Below are 17,914 nucleotides of genomic sequence, written 5' to 3'. Positions count from 1 at the left end.
TGATTGTTTCTTTCAAAACAAAAAGCCAAAATACAAAAACAAACAAACAAAAAACCAAAGTTACCTTTTAAATGTTTTAATCAGTCCTGGGACTTCATTAAAATATACAGAGCATTGCTGCTGTTACTGTTGCTGCTGCTGCTGTTGTTGTTTGGATTGGCTAGGGAAAAAAACATGCATACCCATTTGAAGGTTACTTTTTCTTTAAGCAATATCTTACTGATTCTAAACAGGTGTTTCTTAGCCAGATGTGTATCTCACTTGGATTGCTGTAAGTTCTAGATCATCCTGGGCTACATAGTGAGTAGCCATAGTCCAGCCAGTACTAAATAACATGGACAGGCAGAGGCTGAGGAAGGGAAGGAGAGACAGACAAAGAGGTAACATGTGATACCCCTGTTCGGTGTGTACTATTGGCTACATGGATGGCTCAGTTGAACTAAAATGTTTTCAAGTCTCTTGCAGGCAATTTTTGCTGTGTTTCTATTTACAACTTGTGCAATGAAGTCAGTGTAAAGTGACTAGGAAAGTTGATGACAAAACCCCTTACTGTGTCTGTGTTCACAGTAGAAGAGGAAAGCCATGCTTTATCAGAAAAATGCAGACATGTCTCAGGACTAGAAAATGAAGTCAATAGTTTTCTTTCTTTAGCTTCATTCAGTGGGTATAATGAACATTATTGATTAAACTGTTAGGTCAATAGGTTTTATAACTGGAGCAGAGGATACCTTCCTGAGGATGAAAAGGTTATAGCTGTTGAGGAGGCAGGCAATTAAATGAAATTGATTTCCTTTTTACATGAACCATTGGATACAGTCATTGGCCTTCGGAGGCCTACAGGTACATGCAAAACAATGTGCAGAACAACTCAAATTGACTCAGACACTAAGTCCTTGTGAACATCATGTCCGACTAGATGCTAATTATGTAACTAACTTCAGACTATTAGCATGTGAAGAATTCAGAGGAATTCTTGGTAATGATTATGAGGAGGTCACTTCTCTAGTTGCTTATTGGACAGTGGAAATAAAAACTTTATTGTAAATATGATTATTCAGTTTTCTATGGTAAAGATGTCTTTATACATACTTTACAATGATAGACTAATTTTAATTTCGAACTCTTTTGGCATATATCTCCAGTCATGTGGCCCTGTGGCCTATTTTTTAAACAGGAATTCCATGTAGAAAAATCATCATTGGCTGGTTTCTGATGACATTGGTAGTTCAGACTTCTCTATGAGTGTATCAGTGAGTCTGACTGTGACTTCCATACCTTGGCCCACAGGTGCACCCTGAGTGTGACACTGGAGCAAGCCATCACTCTAGCAAGAAGCCATGGCCTCCCTCCTCGGTATATTATGCAGGCCACAGATGTGATGAGAAAGCAGGTGAGTCACTTTCTTGTCTGTCTTAGGAGAGATGTTTTCTAGGACCTGGTTTGATGTGACACTTGTGTAGGCACATGCCATTGAGTAAGCCATGCCTGGGAAGCACACTCAAGGAGAAAATAGTACAGACCCCTCATCCAAGGGCACTGAACTCATAGGAAAAGGGTATCTATGCTGTGACCTAGAAGCAAAAAGGGAAATGACCACACAAAACAAAAGTGGTCTGGGGCTTCTAGCAGTAACAAAATAAAGGATATGTTGTACTTCTAGAAACTATAGAGAATTTAATAAACCTGGGAAGTAGATTGGGGTGGAGGAGGCAAGGAAGAAGAGGAATTGAGGAACCCTTTAGCTTCTGTGATCTCCCAAAGTCTTCCATGCCATGATAAAATGTGTGTGTGCATCGTCTTGAGGAGAAAGTTCTCACCTCAGAATCCCCATTTGAGGCTGAATATGAGCCTTTCAACTGACTTTCCCCAGCAGAGACTGTACTCACTTTGTATTCTCTTAGAAATGAATGTCCTAAGCTGTAATTCAGTAGCATTTGAAAAACGAAGGTAACCTAATTGTAATTTGTCTAAATTATTTTTTAAACTATCCCAGCTTCCATAGTTCTGATTAGAAAGTAGAGAATAGGATCAAGCTAATACAAAAGACATTTAAGCAGTAATAAGACAAATGAAAGTCATCAGTTTTATGTTTTTTTCTGCCACCTTCCCTTTGGCCTGATGCAGCCAAGCTGACTTGTGTTGAGTTTTTCAATGACAGTGGCTTCATTAGATATGCTTTTGTAATTATGACCACTTTATTCACCAAAAAACGAAAACATTGTCAACCCCCATGGTTCTTGTCCCCAGGATTTCACTATGGAATGTCAAGCTAGCCAATGAACAAATAAAAGAAGCCAATGCCTACCTAGCTGCCACAATGCACATTGGAGACCCAATGAGTGTTCATTCTTCACACTTCTGCTTTAGGAATCAAGGGTAGAAGTTGGCCCTGTGGAATGTAGAAGGTTGTACAGGGATCAGTTGAAAATTTAGACTCACCAGAAGCATATGACATTCTGTTGTCCAGCAGGCAAATGACAACCACAGATGTAACCTGCCATATGATATAGGAGGGACTCAGGGAAGTAGATATACAGATTCAAGTTTAATAAACAAACCCAGGTAAGCTTGTAGATTCTCACATCAGAGGTGGGATTTAGGTTAGAAAGGAGTGCAAAGGGGTGAAGTCTTATTTGCTTTTCTTCTGTTATTCTTCGAGATAGTACATAAGAAGCTATGGAAATGTTCCCTCAAAATTACCACCTACAAGGAGAAGGAGCTTGAGTGAGCTTCCTGAGAGCATCCTACTATGGAGTCTATTCTAAGTTTGTTCCATGTGCATTCCTATCTGTGGATCTGAGTAATGACAATCATCTAATGTCTTCAATGATTAAAAGAAAAATGTAAATAGAGACAATAGAGATAAAGTGAAGCTGATATTGTCTATTTTCCAGCTTCACTGCTACAAAGTTCATTGCAAGCTTGGTATACATATATAGTATTGATGGATGGTGTGTAAACTAAATCAGAAAGACTGAAAAGCCAGGCAGAGTCTAAACTGCACATTTTTTGTTTATTGCTCCTTTTACCACAACCGCCCCTTCTTCTTGAGTAACTGTTGAGACTAGGTGGCTTTCCTCCTCTAATGCTAATTCCTTAGCTCTAACTGTTTATCCCATGGGGCAAAGAGAAGAGAAGACCTCGTAATCTCTTCTTGTGAAAGCTTACAAAGATGGGTTTCCTCTTTTTGGGAATCAGACTGGCAGACTGATATCCAGTAGTTCAGCCTGCAGGGCTCCTGAGAGCATCTTCCTTTTGGCATTCAGCAGTGGCAGGTGGTGAGACAGGAGGCTGGTACCCAGGCCCTCAGTAAGTTCTCATCCCTTTTCAAGGGGAAACTTGACTCTGGGGGGCACAGTGGTTAAACATCTTTCATCTTTATTACGTTTTGAAGTATTAGAACTATCTTGTTATTGAATTTTGTTGTGGTTATTTATTGGGGCTTTGAGATAAGGTCTTAATTCTGAATCCGTGGCTAACTTCAAACTTGTCAACAATGTTACAGCTTCTACTTCCCAAATGCTAGAATTATAATCATGAGCCACCACACCCAGCTCACATTACTGAATTTGAAGTTTTGTATTTTAAGCAATTATACTTTATTTGACGTACACTGAAGTTGATTGATAATAATATAATGAATGAATTAAAAACTTTCTTTTAATTTTGTCAAACTGAGCTTTTGATGGGATATATTTTATATATATGTATATATACATATATATGTATGTATACACATATATGTATAATTACATTATTGTTTTAAGGACAGATTGTATATGTACTCTTCATGGAGGGGTTATTTAAACTCACTGCTGGAATGTGAATGAACAAGAAGTATAACAAATGCTCCTCCCAGCTTTTTGTAATGACAATACTTGGTTAAATCATACTTTGACATATCCAGCTGACTGGATGATGGAGAGAAACCTTAAAGGAGAGACTGACCTTTGCATTATAAACTTAAAATTTTTTCCATGGTGAAAGTTATAAATTTATTTGTTCTTTGGTAAAGACCAATAAAAACATTGCCTTTCTAATAAATGCTTGGGAAGGAAAGTATTCCCTCACCTTCAGTGTTACAGAGTCAAACTCTTCTTAGGGAGAAAAACTGGGAGGATGCAGAGGTTCTGGTCTTGAGACATGGTAAGCACTGTAGGCATATTGCCAACAAACAAGTGCAACTGAGAAGCCCAGTCTTAGGACACAGGCCAGAAAGCATGCCAGCAGACTGTGTGCCCATTGCTGGCTAAGACCTGAGTCCGTATCCTGTACAGAGGAAATGCTTAGATGAAGGTAGTTCACTGAGATGCTTCTAACTAGACAAAATGGGGCAGTGCATTGGTGCAGAGTATATTAGTCACTAGGAGCTGGCACTCATGAGCTGAGCAGTACCATTTGAATTGAGTAAGTAGTACTAACTAACTCTGTGTTTCAGGGCAGGACTTTCCACACCTCAAATTTTTACTTTCCTTGTGATTTGGACAGAGATAATAATAGCATTTCATTGATATTTTGTTTGTAAGAATTAAAGAAACCAATATATTTAACTCACTAAAAAGTGAGTTAAATGAGATGTCAAATGATCAAGTAGTTATGACTGAATGATCACAATGCATTTTTGGAGTCTTGAGAGTAAACAAGGTAGACAGACAAAGAGTTAGGGAAGCTGTCTGGGCGGACAGGTGAACCGTGAACAATGGTGTGAAAATGCAAATTACTGACAAGTCAAACACATGGGGAACTGAATAGACAAATGCAACATAAAGTATGCCAATGGTGTTCTCAATTAGACCAGTCATCTGGCTTTGAGAAAATGAAAAAGCTTTCTATTAATTATTTAATGAAATATTATGAAAGGATACAGAGAATTATACATGTATACTATACTTTAGTTTTTAAACTTATTTTTAATGCATGTATGACCTAGACATTATGAAACCAATTTTTGTACACACTACAATTGAACAAACTAGTGATGATAATCTAATCATGAAAATGTGCATTGCCACTGACAGGGAAAGTTACAAATAAGGGAAAGGGAAAGGCTGGAATCTAATGCATCCTGTGGTGTTTTAGTGGAGTCGCTATGCTAGTAGTAACACCCAGCTCACTGTGAACACACAGATAAGTATAGATGGAGAGGTGAATAGAGATGGGTGCATGTTTATTAGTAAGCTAACCTTGTCTACTAAAAAGGTATCAAAGCAGCTTTTTGACGGTAGTAATAAGCACACATAGTAAGTAGATCTTGGATAATAAGTAACATTTGGGAGGAAGGAAGACATGGAAAGAAGGTAGCTTGGAAGGAGGATGGAAATGTGAGTGTCTAGTTTCTTGCCAAGGTGAGAAGATAGGCCTTTGGACAGTGGAAAAAGCAGGCACCAAAATATAATAATGGTGTCTCAATGGATACAGCAAACAACCAGAAAAAATAAGACCTTCCAGTATTCAATACCATCACAATTTGAGAGAAAATATAAGAAATAATTATATCTCAGAATGAAATTAATCATTATCTGTGAGTTTCTGCTGAGTTAAATAAAGGCTTTGGAAAATAGATGACTCATCTTGAAAGAAAATACCATTCCATCACAATATTAATATGTCACCATTGGAGACTGAATTGGTAAGCAGAAGTTTGAAGGGAGATTCAATATTGACACTCTTATAGTCCAAACTTTGTAAAGCCCACAAAGAGGTGGTGGTGACATTACAGGAGTTGCCCCATAAGAGACCAAGTAATGTCACAAGTGTTAAAATACAAGAACAACATATATCTCCAAATGTGACAAACAGATCTCAGTGTTACTACTTTCTTTTTCTTGTTTTTTTAAAAGAAGCATGTCTTCCCTCTAATTATAAGAACACAATAGACAAATCCAAACTGAGATACTCTACAAAATAATGACCAGTAACCATCCAAAGTATGAAGGTCATCAAAGGCAGGCTCTCAGCAGCTGTCATAGGAACATGAACCATGTTCACAACATACAACATGAGAGTCTGCACCAAAGGATCCTAAACAAGAAAAGGAAACTTCCTGGAGCAAGTGGTGGGACCCGAGGATGATGTACCATAATTATTATCTATATGGTTGTGCCGATTCCTGGTTTTGATCAACCACGGTTCAGGGAACTGTTAAGAAGGGTGGTGAAAGTGTGTAGAATTTTATTTTGTTCTTTTAAATATTTTCTTAATTATTCATTGTCTTCAAAAGAAAAGGACTGAATTTTTCTTTTGCTTGTCTGTTTTTTCAGATTTGTTTTCATTTCTTAGGTTTATTTTAAGAGAATCTATCTTTTGGGTCTTCTCTGCCTTTTTTCTCAACTTTATTTAGGGCAGTATTGGGTGCAGTGGGTACTTGGAGCAATTTAGAATTTTGTTTTGTTTTAGCTACTCTCCTTTCTCTGTTCCCAGCAGCAAACAGTCATATTTGGTTCAATTGGGAATCCATTAGTAACTAAAAAGTGGTTGTAACTTCATTCCTGAAATTGACTGGTCACAGGGCCCTTTTTATTGCTGAAAAAGGATTGTATTTAAACCACCAACTTTGAGAAAAAACTCTTACATTTCATTAATCAACATTGATGTGGCTTGTCTAGAAATTGCTGTAGTCCTATTTAGAAGATGTTTTCTTAAATAAACACTATTACATTTAGACTGCATGTCCATCTGAAGTGATGCAGGTTTGACTCGTGTTCTGTAAAAGTGTTTGGGCCTAACATGTGTTAATAACATGGTCATGTTCTGTTTTTAATGTTTTAACTTATTAATTGCTTCTGAAAATAAAGATGTAAGATGTGGGAATGAAACTCTTGAATGAGCTAAGGCTCTAGGGTAAATAGTAAGTATTTGGAACAGTATGTTTTAACTCATAACAGCACCAATTTTAAAAAACATTCATATAGTGGTTTTTGTTGTATTTCTTATTAATGGTCCTTGATATTAAATACTGTTGAAATAATACTTCTAAACTCAGGTTTATTTGAATTAACTCTTAGTATATTGTTGATTTCCCTGACTTTCAGGGTGCAAGAGTTCAGAATACAGCTAAGAACTTGGGGGTTAGAGACCGGACTCCTCAGTCAGCTCCGAGGTAAGTGTACCACATCTACCTCTTACCTCTACCTTGGGCTTGCTGGCTTCTGGCAGAGTCAGTCATGGCCAGGTATCTGCTCTGGTTCATGCCCAGTGTCATACTGACACTAATTATAAGCTCTCTCTGGAAAACACTCAATGTTGAAGTCTGATGAGGGGCCAATGATTGCTATCAGAAAGAAACAGATACTATTTTATTTTGAAAGTGAATAAAAAACAGGGTTTACAACAAAAATCTCAAAAATGTAATTACTATGTGTCAACTGCCCATCTACCCTATCCATTGCTCTTCCATGATTGTTATGCTTTTGCCTCTACTGTTATGGAAAACTCTTATTAAACTCTGAAACCCCAGCTTACATGAATCTTCTGCTTTGAATCTTAGTTTAGTAGCTCTTGTCAGGTTTCCTGGTATCCTGGGTGTCACATGATGCCCCTTTCTATATTATGTTGCCATTTATTATTAGTGTTCTAACCAAATATGAGTTCTCAGGAGACAGAGAATAAACATTCATTTTATCAGTGACTACATAGTAGACTTCAAATATTTAAATTTATTTCAAGACCATGTGAATGAAAGAACAAATGAATGAATGAATGGATGCATGGATAGATGGGTGGATGGACTAATCATAGAGCTTTTTGTTGGTTGTATCAAATATTCAGAGTTCACCAAGTATAAGAAAGGACTCTAACCTACCTTCAAAGTGAATGAACATTGAAAACTGCTTTCCATTTGATTTCTGTGGCTAGGGTTAGCTCTCATATATCTTGAAGTGGGGCAGTGTTAAATAACTACTTAGATATTTGATCATGAGTACATGTTTGCATTTTAACAAACAGTAGACCTCTCAACAGCTGTTTCAGGTAAGATGTTCTTTGTTTCTGTTTTTAACACCATCAGCAGAAAGAGGAAGGTGACTACAGCCATTTATGAAGTTATACTTCATGTTGATAACCTACTTGGGAGTTTTGAGTGCTTTCAAAACAGAAACCATGTTTTCCCAGTGAAAAAGGATGGGAACCATGTAGTGGCTGCATTTATTTCCAGTGCTGACTCCTAACACTGTATAATCCTCTAGTCTTGTTAATGTTATCATTCTTAGCTGGTTAGTCTTGAGGCTCTCTATTGCTAAAAAATCATTTCACAAAAAACATTCTTTCCAGCACCATGAGCAGAGACATTGGATATTTGTATAATAGACCCACTGAAGTGTTCAAATTTCAATAAGAAAACAAGGTAATAACTTTTCAAGGTTCTTTCAGCTAGAGCTGTTGAACACTAATGAACAGCAGGGCTGGGATAAAGCTTCAGCATCTGATCAATAAACCAATACTCCAGCCGAACATAAGACAACAAACCTATGATGAACTCAAGCTTTTTCTCTATTGGATTATCTTTAAAACACTTGAGATGAAACATAATAAAATGAACTGGCTATAAAATTGATACGTTGTACAAGGGAATAACAAGAGAGAGATAAAAATTATTTCAAATTTTTATTTACTATTTCACTCATTCTGTAGATATTTACTGAGGAGATCCCATGTATTTTACTGTTGCCCCAGGGAGAAGAGCAGCTCAATACAGAAGTGACTGTGGCCCTGAAAAAGCAATGTGTGACTGGACACAAAACTCAGTGGTAGAGCACTAGCACCTTTGCCTAGAAAGCACAAGGGCCAGGATGTGATTTCCACCAACCAAGAGGCAGGAAAGAAGGGAGAGAAAGGAAGGAAGAGGGAGGGAGGAAGTGAGAGAGGGAGGGAGTAAAGGAAGAAGGAAGAGGGAGGGAAGGGAAGAGAGGAAAAGAGAGGATAGCAAAGATGAGGGGAAAGCAGCAGTTTGTGGAGATACAGGGAATACAGAGGGTCATGGAGGACAGGATCCCTCCTGACAGGAACCAGCGCTTCCCTCAAAGTCTGTAAGCTGGAAGACACACTTGCTACTCAGAACCAAACTACCCATTGGCAAAGCTGGCAAAATGTTTCTGGAAGGTTCATTCTTGGAGTTTCAGGGAGCTGTGTCTACCTGCAAGTTTATTTGGGTCAAACCTCCCAACTGAACTCCATCATAGTGTCCCTAATATACTCTTAGTTTACTCATCATTATTGGTGTTCACTCAGCAAACATCCACTGATGTCTATTGACTTTCTGTTGCATATTTAGGAGGGGCAGGTCTTTTGGTAAAAGCAGGATGAAAAGATTCTCCAGTCTCTATAACAAACATGTGAGTGTGGTTAAGGATGCTAAGTTTGCTGTCAGTGATTGCTAGGGAAAGCCTACTCCTGGTGGGTGGGTTTCCTGAGCATCTCTGCTATTCTACATTAGCCCTTCATCTGATATATGGTAGGAGTGGCCTTTGGCAATAATATGTCAAGACAGATTTTTTAAAAAAATATATGTGTTCAAGGAGCTTTCAGCCCTGCAGAATACAAAGACAGACTAAGTCTGTGTGCATGTGAGGGACCACTGAAATGAGGCATGGTTGGAGACAGTCCTACCTAACTCAGGCTTTTCTTACAGCATTAATGATGTCAGATTGCCATGTGAGGCACACTGTCCTTTTCTCTGTTATATCATTTGAAACAATTGTGCTATAAGAGTGTCACTCAATTTGTGTAATTTAGAGGAATCAAACATAAGTGGTTGAAACACAAAGAAGGGAAAAAATGTTCTGACTTCCAACTCTGGTTCTCCACATGACCTTCTGTAGTGATGCATAGTTGCTTGTGTTCATGAATGCATGCATGGTTGCGTATGTGCATGTGTGCATGTGTGTGTGTGTTTCTCTGTGTGTGTGTGTGTGTTTTCCTGTCACAGACTAGCTTTGTCACCACAGGATAAATTGAGTCAGGCAGTAAGGTGTGGCATTGGCAGTTGGGGACAGTGCTGATAGCTGACAGGGTTCAGCACGAAGGGGGATTAATGGGGATCTGTCCTGATAGCAACCAACAGGAGGTGCTGCCAATGGTAGCTAGTTATTAGAGACATTACTCAATTTTTTCTCTGAGAGAAAAAAGCTTTATTCACTGGGGCGAGTACTCCCCATAGCCAGTGAGAAACTGAATTATTCTATCTCTTTTGGGGCCAGCAGGAAAGAGAAAACATTCATTCATACAGACAGACAGACACACATATACACACAGTGTGAATGAAGCAAAAGCATGCTCCAATAACTTCATACATATAAATAGATACATATATACTTACCTACAAACAGACAGGTAGATATATGCACATTCACTTATGGAATGGATGGAACAGAGTTCCAACAAGCAGACTCCAAGTATTTCACACATACACATATATACATATGCACACAGTTGTTGGATGGCGCAAGCTCCAACACAGATTTTATTTTTTCTTCCAGACCTTATACATTCCAGCAAAATCTTTCAAGCAGTGTAGAATTACAATGTGATTACATCCTATTTTCTTCTAGTGAATGACTATGAAAAAAACAGTATGTTACTCAATACCCTCACTAGGGAAACATCGGATAATTCAGATAAAGAAAACAAATTATCTCCTAAGAACCCATGTAGAGTTGTAGCTAAGAAACTTGATATACATTAACAAAATATGAGCAAGCAAGATAATTCAGCCAGTTTCTCTTACTGAGAGGCAGCAATTTGTCATTACAAAGAGAGGATTGATTGTTTTATTTATCTTAAGAAGCAATTTGATAAAAATCTTACAAGAATCACAATTCTAAATTTTTATATAAGTAACAATCAGTCATATCTACTTTAAATACTCAGAACGCACATCTACTTGTTAGCGTTTTTCAAAAAAGCATATCAGGAACCTGAGGGAAAAAAATGGATATAAGAAATCAATAATCACTAGTCCAGCCTCAGTGAGTCACATCTGCTAGTGCTGCCCATGTTCTTGTTCCTTGATCTTAAAAAAGTCCCTAGCTTAACTAGTAATGTGCCTTTCTGAACTTCAAATTGTTCCCTAAGATGCTCTAGATCAGAACTAGTAGCAAAAAGATCTTAACTTCTTTACTAACAATTTTATCTTTCGAAATGCTTTCTAAGGTTGAGAGTCATTGCTTACAATCTACATTTCTAAGAACGGTCCTAGGGTGATTGGTGATTGAATCATAAATCTGCTCCAGTAGCAATGCCTGAAAGCACTATTATTGTGAGTGCCAGAGATACTGCCCAGTGCAGGGCTAGAAGCCCCTTAGAGTTTCCCTCAATTCTTAGATTAAGAGGAATGTGAGGGTAATAAGCAGAGCAAAACTCTATAACAGCATGAGGTCCTCAGGACATGTAGTCCTCTGGGCCATGTCTGTCCAAATCACACCCATCATGGCCGTTCTAACTAGTGGGCCACATACCATGAGTTCTAAAGCTATTTGTCATTCTTCCTGCATGGTGCTTGGCATTTTCCTCTCTGAAATATCAATTTCTCATCTGTCAGATAGGAGAATTGCCCTGAGAAAGAGTATATTTTAACTATTAAAGAAGCATTTGTCTGTAGCCCTGATTAGCAAATGTAGGAGTGTATAGGGTGTGGTACAGACAGTGATGTTTGAAAACTGATAGATGCAGAAATATTAACCAAACAAGGAAAAAGAGAAAGAGGAGCTAGGACAGCATATGCTCATGTAGGCCCTTTAGTACACATGTGTGGGATAAAAGCTCCACATCCTGGCCTAGCAAAAAAACCCAAAACAACCCCCCCCCACTTCTTACTCCCAGCCCCCCCACCAATAATTTAGGTTCTAAAAGCAGAAGCCATGGTGGATGGTTAGAGTCAAGTCCTTACCTATTTCATTTCCAAAATTCATTAACTGGTGCTAAACTCCCAGAGCTGTCAAGTTTCCGTTATAAGTGTGCCTGAACTCAAATAACCCCGAGTCAGTTTCAAGAAGCTTCGAGAAACAGGAGCTTCCCAGATCTGTAGTAGCCAGAGCTATTATTGCATTTGGTGACCACAGGGAGTAGCCTTTGCTCCAATTTGCAAGGCATACATTTCAAAGATTCATCTCACTGCTAGCATTGGTCACATTGGGCACAAACATGCAGTATAAAGTAATAGAATGTGAGAGGTAGGAGTTCTCCACCCACCTCATGTCTCTGTCCTTCTTGTTCTTGAGCCTCTGTGCCTTGTCACTCACTAGGCAGAACTGCCATGGAAATAGGATAGAAATTGAGAGAGAAAAGAACCTTCTAATTGTTCTGTTTCCCCAGCCCCAGGAGGCAGTTTGACGCAGCATCTCATACTTTAGCTGCAGAAGAATCTACAAACTATATCAGCACAATTTAATGTGTTCTCTTCTTTAGGAAGGACAAAACAAGCTTTTCAGTATTATTCTCCTCTGTGGAGATAACCTATGGGGCGTAAGTGTTATGGTTAGAATTTAATGCAGCTGGCACCCAACCTGGGTTGTTGTTACGAGGCCACCACATTCCCGACTAGGCAAGGCCTGAGGCCTCGAGCCATGTGTGTTCTCGCTGCTGCAGCTCAGGCCAGCCAGAAGCACCAGCCCTGACATTCACAAGACACCATCAAGTGAGATGGCTCTGCTAATCTACCACACTGTCTCCACAATGCTTGGCTGAGCCCAAATCATCCCTCCATCATGTGGTACCCTGTAGAAATGAGACTATAATGCTTAAAGATTATCCAATGGCTTTTTGTATTTGATAATGCTCAATTAACAACATGCCCACACAATTAGAGGTGTTACCCAATACCTAACCTAGATATAACAACTACCTTAGACTGCTAGAGACACGCACATCCTTTGCCATCTTCCCCTCTCTCCTCCAGTCCTCCTTCTTTCTTTCCTAGCTCCTCCTCTTCCCACTTCTCTTCCTCTCCTTCCTATTCCTCACTCTACCTACCTCTCATATAGCCCAATTGCTGAGCTTTATACAAATGTAGTGGTAAGATATCTCGCTACACATAAGCCACCTTTCAAGCATGAAGTACATTTTTCAGACCTTCAAAGACAGTAACTTTTGGCTTCCAGACCAATAAAGTTCATTTTATTAATCAGTCTTACAATTTGGCATTAAAGCATCCTCATTTCTCTCCACTGGTTTAGAATTAGTATATTTGTGTCTCAGACAGAAGAAATGTATAGTTTGCTAAAGTGACTAGCAATGCTTTTAAGTTCTGTTCAACTTACTATGCAAACTAGAGTAAATCTCCTTGGCTACCTGTATTAGAATCTCTTTTTAAAAATCTGAAAGCTTGCAGTATTGAGAGGAGTGTAGATTAATGAAGGAACATATGCTTAGCAAGTAGGAGAGCCCTGGATTCAATCCTCCTCATGCATAAACACTCCTGACAAAACACATGGGCATGTGGGCGTGGGCACACACACACACACACATACACACACACATACACACACACATACATAAGTGCACATAGGCTCACACACATACTCACACTCACATTCTATATTTTAGATACTAGCCTAATGTACACAGTAGGACAAGTGTAGACTTAATTTTTCTTAAGGAGAACAGGTAGAATACAAACCCCACACATTTTAGCTCAGCCTCTTGTCTCTCTAGATCAGTGGTTCTCAACCCATGGGCCCCAACATCTTTGGGGTGTGACATATGAGATATCCTGCATATCAGATATTTACACTGTAATTCATAACAGTAGCCAAATTATAGTTATAAAAAAACCCAATGAAATAGTTTTAAAGTCAGGGTTCACCTCAACATGTGGACCTGTATTAAAGGGTCACATTTAGGAAGCTTGAGAACCACTGCTTTAGATCTAGTGTAAGTAATCCGTGGGGCATTGAGGTCACTAGCATCTGGAATCATCTTGCTCCCATTTGCTTTGGTTCTGGTATTAGCTTTTAGCTACTCAGGCCAACTTGTGTAAAGCTAGTGAGTCCTCTTGAGCTGTGTGGTGATGCAGTATGGTCTCAAATAGCTAGGCCTAGGTTGTGAAGGAGCATGCCCCAGCTTTTCCACAAGTAACATGAATTCTTTGGACCTGATGATCCTACTGAGTGATGGCTGGCTATAGCCAGTCATAAGTCCTTAGAAAAGGCCAGATACCTAATTGCATCTTAAGATTTAGATATCATGAACCTGTTCATCAGTTAGTTTGTGGCCAAACCCTTATTACCACAGGGATAGAGGTAAATGCGCAAAACTTGTAAGAAAATCTGTAGATCCCCACAAGATAGAAACTACATCATTGCAAGATAGCTATGGTAGGTGTTAACTATCATAATGACACTGCCTCTGACAATTCAGGGGAGAGATATTACTACCAGCAAAACAAATAGACAGACTAGAGAAAAGCAACAGCTTTTAAAACAGTAGGTTCTCAACCTGTATGTCAATGGACACCAAAGGATCCATTGACCTTTACAAGGAGCTGCGTATCAGATTCCCTGCATGTCAGATATTCACTTTATGATTCATAACAGCAGCAAAATTACAGTTATGAAGTAACAATGAAATAGTTTTGTGATTGTGGATCACCACAATATGAGGAAATATACTAATTGTTTACAATATGAGGATGGTTGAGAACCACTGTAAAAAGGTAGTGGTGTTAAATGAGCAGTCTTCTAAACATGCACAAAAAAAGGAAAAGTATTGTCAAAATTAGAGGGCCAAACTTTAGGTCAAGCTGATTCATACGCTGTTTTCTATGATACAGTCAATGTGGTGATGAATGATGGGGCCAAGAAATTAGTGTCGATGTATTTGTTCTACCAAAAAAAATACTCAGGTAAGGATGGTATCATAAGTGATTGTCATGCTGTCCTGTGTCCTTTCTAGGCTGTACAAGCTGTGTGAGCCGCCACCTCCAGTGGGAGAAGAATGAGCATTCCCACAAGCCATGAGACAGATGCTTCCAAATGCTGACCAAGTCAACATTCTTCACTGAAGACAAAGAAATGTGTATTTAAGATGTAAAGGCTTCCCATGGTATAAATAACTGATGTTTGGTTTGGATATTTATGCTGGAACTAGAAGTTCCTTCGGATAATTAAGCCTCACACTCTGCTGGAATTTGTAGGAAAATTATACAGAGATAAAAGATTAACTATTTTGGTTCCTTTCTCATTCATTAATTATATTGTATTTGTTTTTAACTTCCCCAATGGACAGATATAATACTTGATAGTTTTCCTTGAAGTCTGCCACTAAAAATGATGGCCACACTCTGAAAACCATCATACAGAAATGTTAAGGACAGTGTAGATGCGGGTTACAGGTGTCCCATCTCCCACTCATGCCACCCAGAAGGACACATGTGGGAGGTAGGAATGTACATGCCTCCCTTTCTTCTAAGGCTCCCTGGAAATGAAGAAAGCTGTGAGGTCCTGGCAAGACTTTTTTTCACTTTTGTCCCGTGTACTCTGTAGCCATGTGAACAGTCCAACAGGCAGGTGGTCTGTTGACCTCTCCAATGAGCCATGAATACTGCATGGTGTACCATTGACAGCTGTGGCCAAGTTGGGGAAACGAGAAGAGCAAATGAAGATGGAAAATAATTGACATTTTTGACAACTCAATCCTTAACAGAGAAAGATAAACTCTTAACTGTATAATGTCTTCCTATGAGATGTCAGACTCTTAAAATAATACACTTTCATGAGTATTTTTCTATCAAGTTACATGCGTAAGATGTGAAAATAGATGTATTTATTGTACTTCAAAGGGCGATTAGAGAAGAATCTTGATAATTTATGGAACCAAGGTATAAACTGTATTCATTCTAAAGTATATGCAATATTTATCACTGCTGTGTTGATATTCTAACATTGGTTTTAGCACATAAATATATTAATATTGGTTTTAAATATATAACTTTAAAAATAATTAAAACAGCATTACTGTGATTATGATAGAGTTATGCTTTGCTTAATGATAGGAATAAATTGTGCCTTTAGGCAATATTATCATTGTACAAATGTCATGGGGTGTACTTATACAAGCTGAGGTGACTGTGTTGCCTTATTAGACAGTATGACCTATGGGACCATCTCCTACAGGGCTGGATATGGATATGGGCTAAGCTCATGAAATCCTTACTTTACAGTTTCTGTGAACCATTATTCAGTTTTACTTTATAAATCTCATAATGAAATTCAGACTATCATTAAAAGCTGTCTTTACTGCCAGTGAAATATTGAATTTAAAAATGTGTTTCAAAGGTAGGGGTTATATTTATCCCATAGAGTTAAGGTGAAAATCATTCAGCAAAGAATACATGAGATTTTTTTTTTATTCAGTAAATCTATATGTGACTAATCATAGAAAAACCAACATCAGTTTCTGAAAAAAATCCTTGGCATTTTGAATTTAATAAAAATATAACCTATATTTTCATATATGTGATATACATTCATAACTTTCAGGAAATTAATATTTTTGCTATCATCAGCACACAACTTTGAAGCTCTGGTAGTTCAAGCTGCCCTCTCTGAAAGTCTTGAGAGTAAAGAAAGCTGATTGACTGACTTAGTCAGACCCTTGACTGGTTTACTCTTCTGTGCTTATAGTCTCAGTACGTCTGCATAGAGGCATAGATGGACTACAAAGCATGCTTCTATTTCCCGGGCATACTGTCTGCTTTTGCAGTATTTATAAATTTTAAGGATCCATTCTATATCACAGAATGTGGTTAATGTTACCTTTTGAGTAAAACATATTATTTGTATACAGCACTTACTAACTTTAAGTTTGCTAGTGTTTTATAGTAACATCCATCACTGTCAGCTTTTATCTTAATAAAATCATAGCTGACGTGGTTTAGTGTATATTAAATGACACCTGTGATTGCCTAGCCCACATTTTGCTATTCCTTCTTCACATAGCCTTGTAGCAGGGATGAAAGCTGACCTTATCTTATTAGCTCCACTTCACAGTTCAGCTAAAGCAAAGGCTAACCCAGTGACTTGCACAAGTTCACCTGATGAACATGGTAGAGTCAGAAGTTTGTGTAGGAAATCCATCTTCTTAATGATTGTACTGCTTTTATCTGTTAATATGAGAACTATATAATATTAACAATTATTTTCTGATTAAAGTTGGAGCTTTATGATATGTATTGTCATTTAATTATATTGACCATGTTGCAAAGTCAAGTGGGAAAAATCATGTTGCAAAATCATGCAGAATTCCTTTAATGTATGAGAACTGTATGCTTAGCATTTCCCATTCCTAATTGAAGAAGCTCCACGTGTATTGCAAGCCTGGAGTAGAACATTCTATAAAATTTGACTAGAATTTTTAAAGCATAAACACTTAAAAATTTATGATAGATGAGTAATCATTTTTCAATACCATAATATATACCTTTTTTGACATTGCTTTAATGTTGCACTCTACAACTGAGGATTATTGACAAGCTAAAGAAAAACCTTGCCCACTGTTCTTACCACTTCTATGTGTGGACATAGGCTCCTGTCTACGAACTAAGAGATTTCAGATCTTATCATAGGAACTGAATCATACTATCTTACAGATTTTTCTCATTGATTTCTAACATTATAAATGTCAGCTAAAGCAAAGATTTTACAAAATTTAATTTTGTAAAAATATGAAGATTGAAGGGCTGAAAATATATCTATTTCTTAAGTGAGAGAGAAAGACAGACAGAGGATGATAATTTCTGTTCCTGATTTACTTGGCAGGACATGATATGTAATGCTGAGTTCCTAGTGTTATGTTCTCTCCTGCAAACTAGCATCCTAATCTGCAGGCACATGCTACTTTCTTTCCTCTTAACAGAAGTTTTCTGGTGTCTTTAAACCCCTGTGTATTCACTGGCCACTCTTCTTACAGCAAGATGTTCAATTAA

At 38.0% G+C, this 17,914-nt stretch overlaps 1 protein-coding gene across 1 annotated transcript in view; it reads left to right on the top strand.

Moving 5' to 3' along the window:
- The window catches only part of Prex2 (phosphatidylinositol-3,4,5-trisphosphate dependent Rac exchange factor 2), a 295,598-nt gene extending 280,447 nt beyond the window's left edge, over positions 1-15,151 (top strand). Inside the window, exons 38-40 of the mRNA XM_028769792.1 lie at positions 1,288-1,390; positions 7,032-7,099; positions 14,884-15,151. Of these exons, the coding sequence (XP_028625625.1) occupies positions 1,288-1,390; positions 7,032-7,099; positions 14,884-14,929 (217 nt within the window). The 3' untranslated portion in view covers positions 14,930-15,151. The remainder of the gene's footprint in view (positions 1-1,287; positions 1,391-7,031; positions 7,100-14,883) is intronic.
- The last annotated feature ends 2,763 nt before the right edge of the window (positions 15,152-17,914 follow it).

This window comes from Grammomys surdaster, unplaced genomic scaffold, assembly GCF_004785775.1.
Source record: "Grammomys surdaster isolate TR1022 unplaced genomic scaffold, NIH_TR_1.0 64, whole genome shotgun sequence".
Lineage (NCBI taxonomy): Eukaryota > Metazoa > Chordata > Mammalia > Rodentia > Muridae > Grammomys > Grammomys surdaster.
This window is presented reverse-complemented; position numbering and strand designations above follow the sequence as displayed.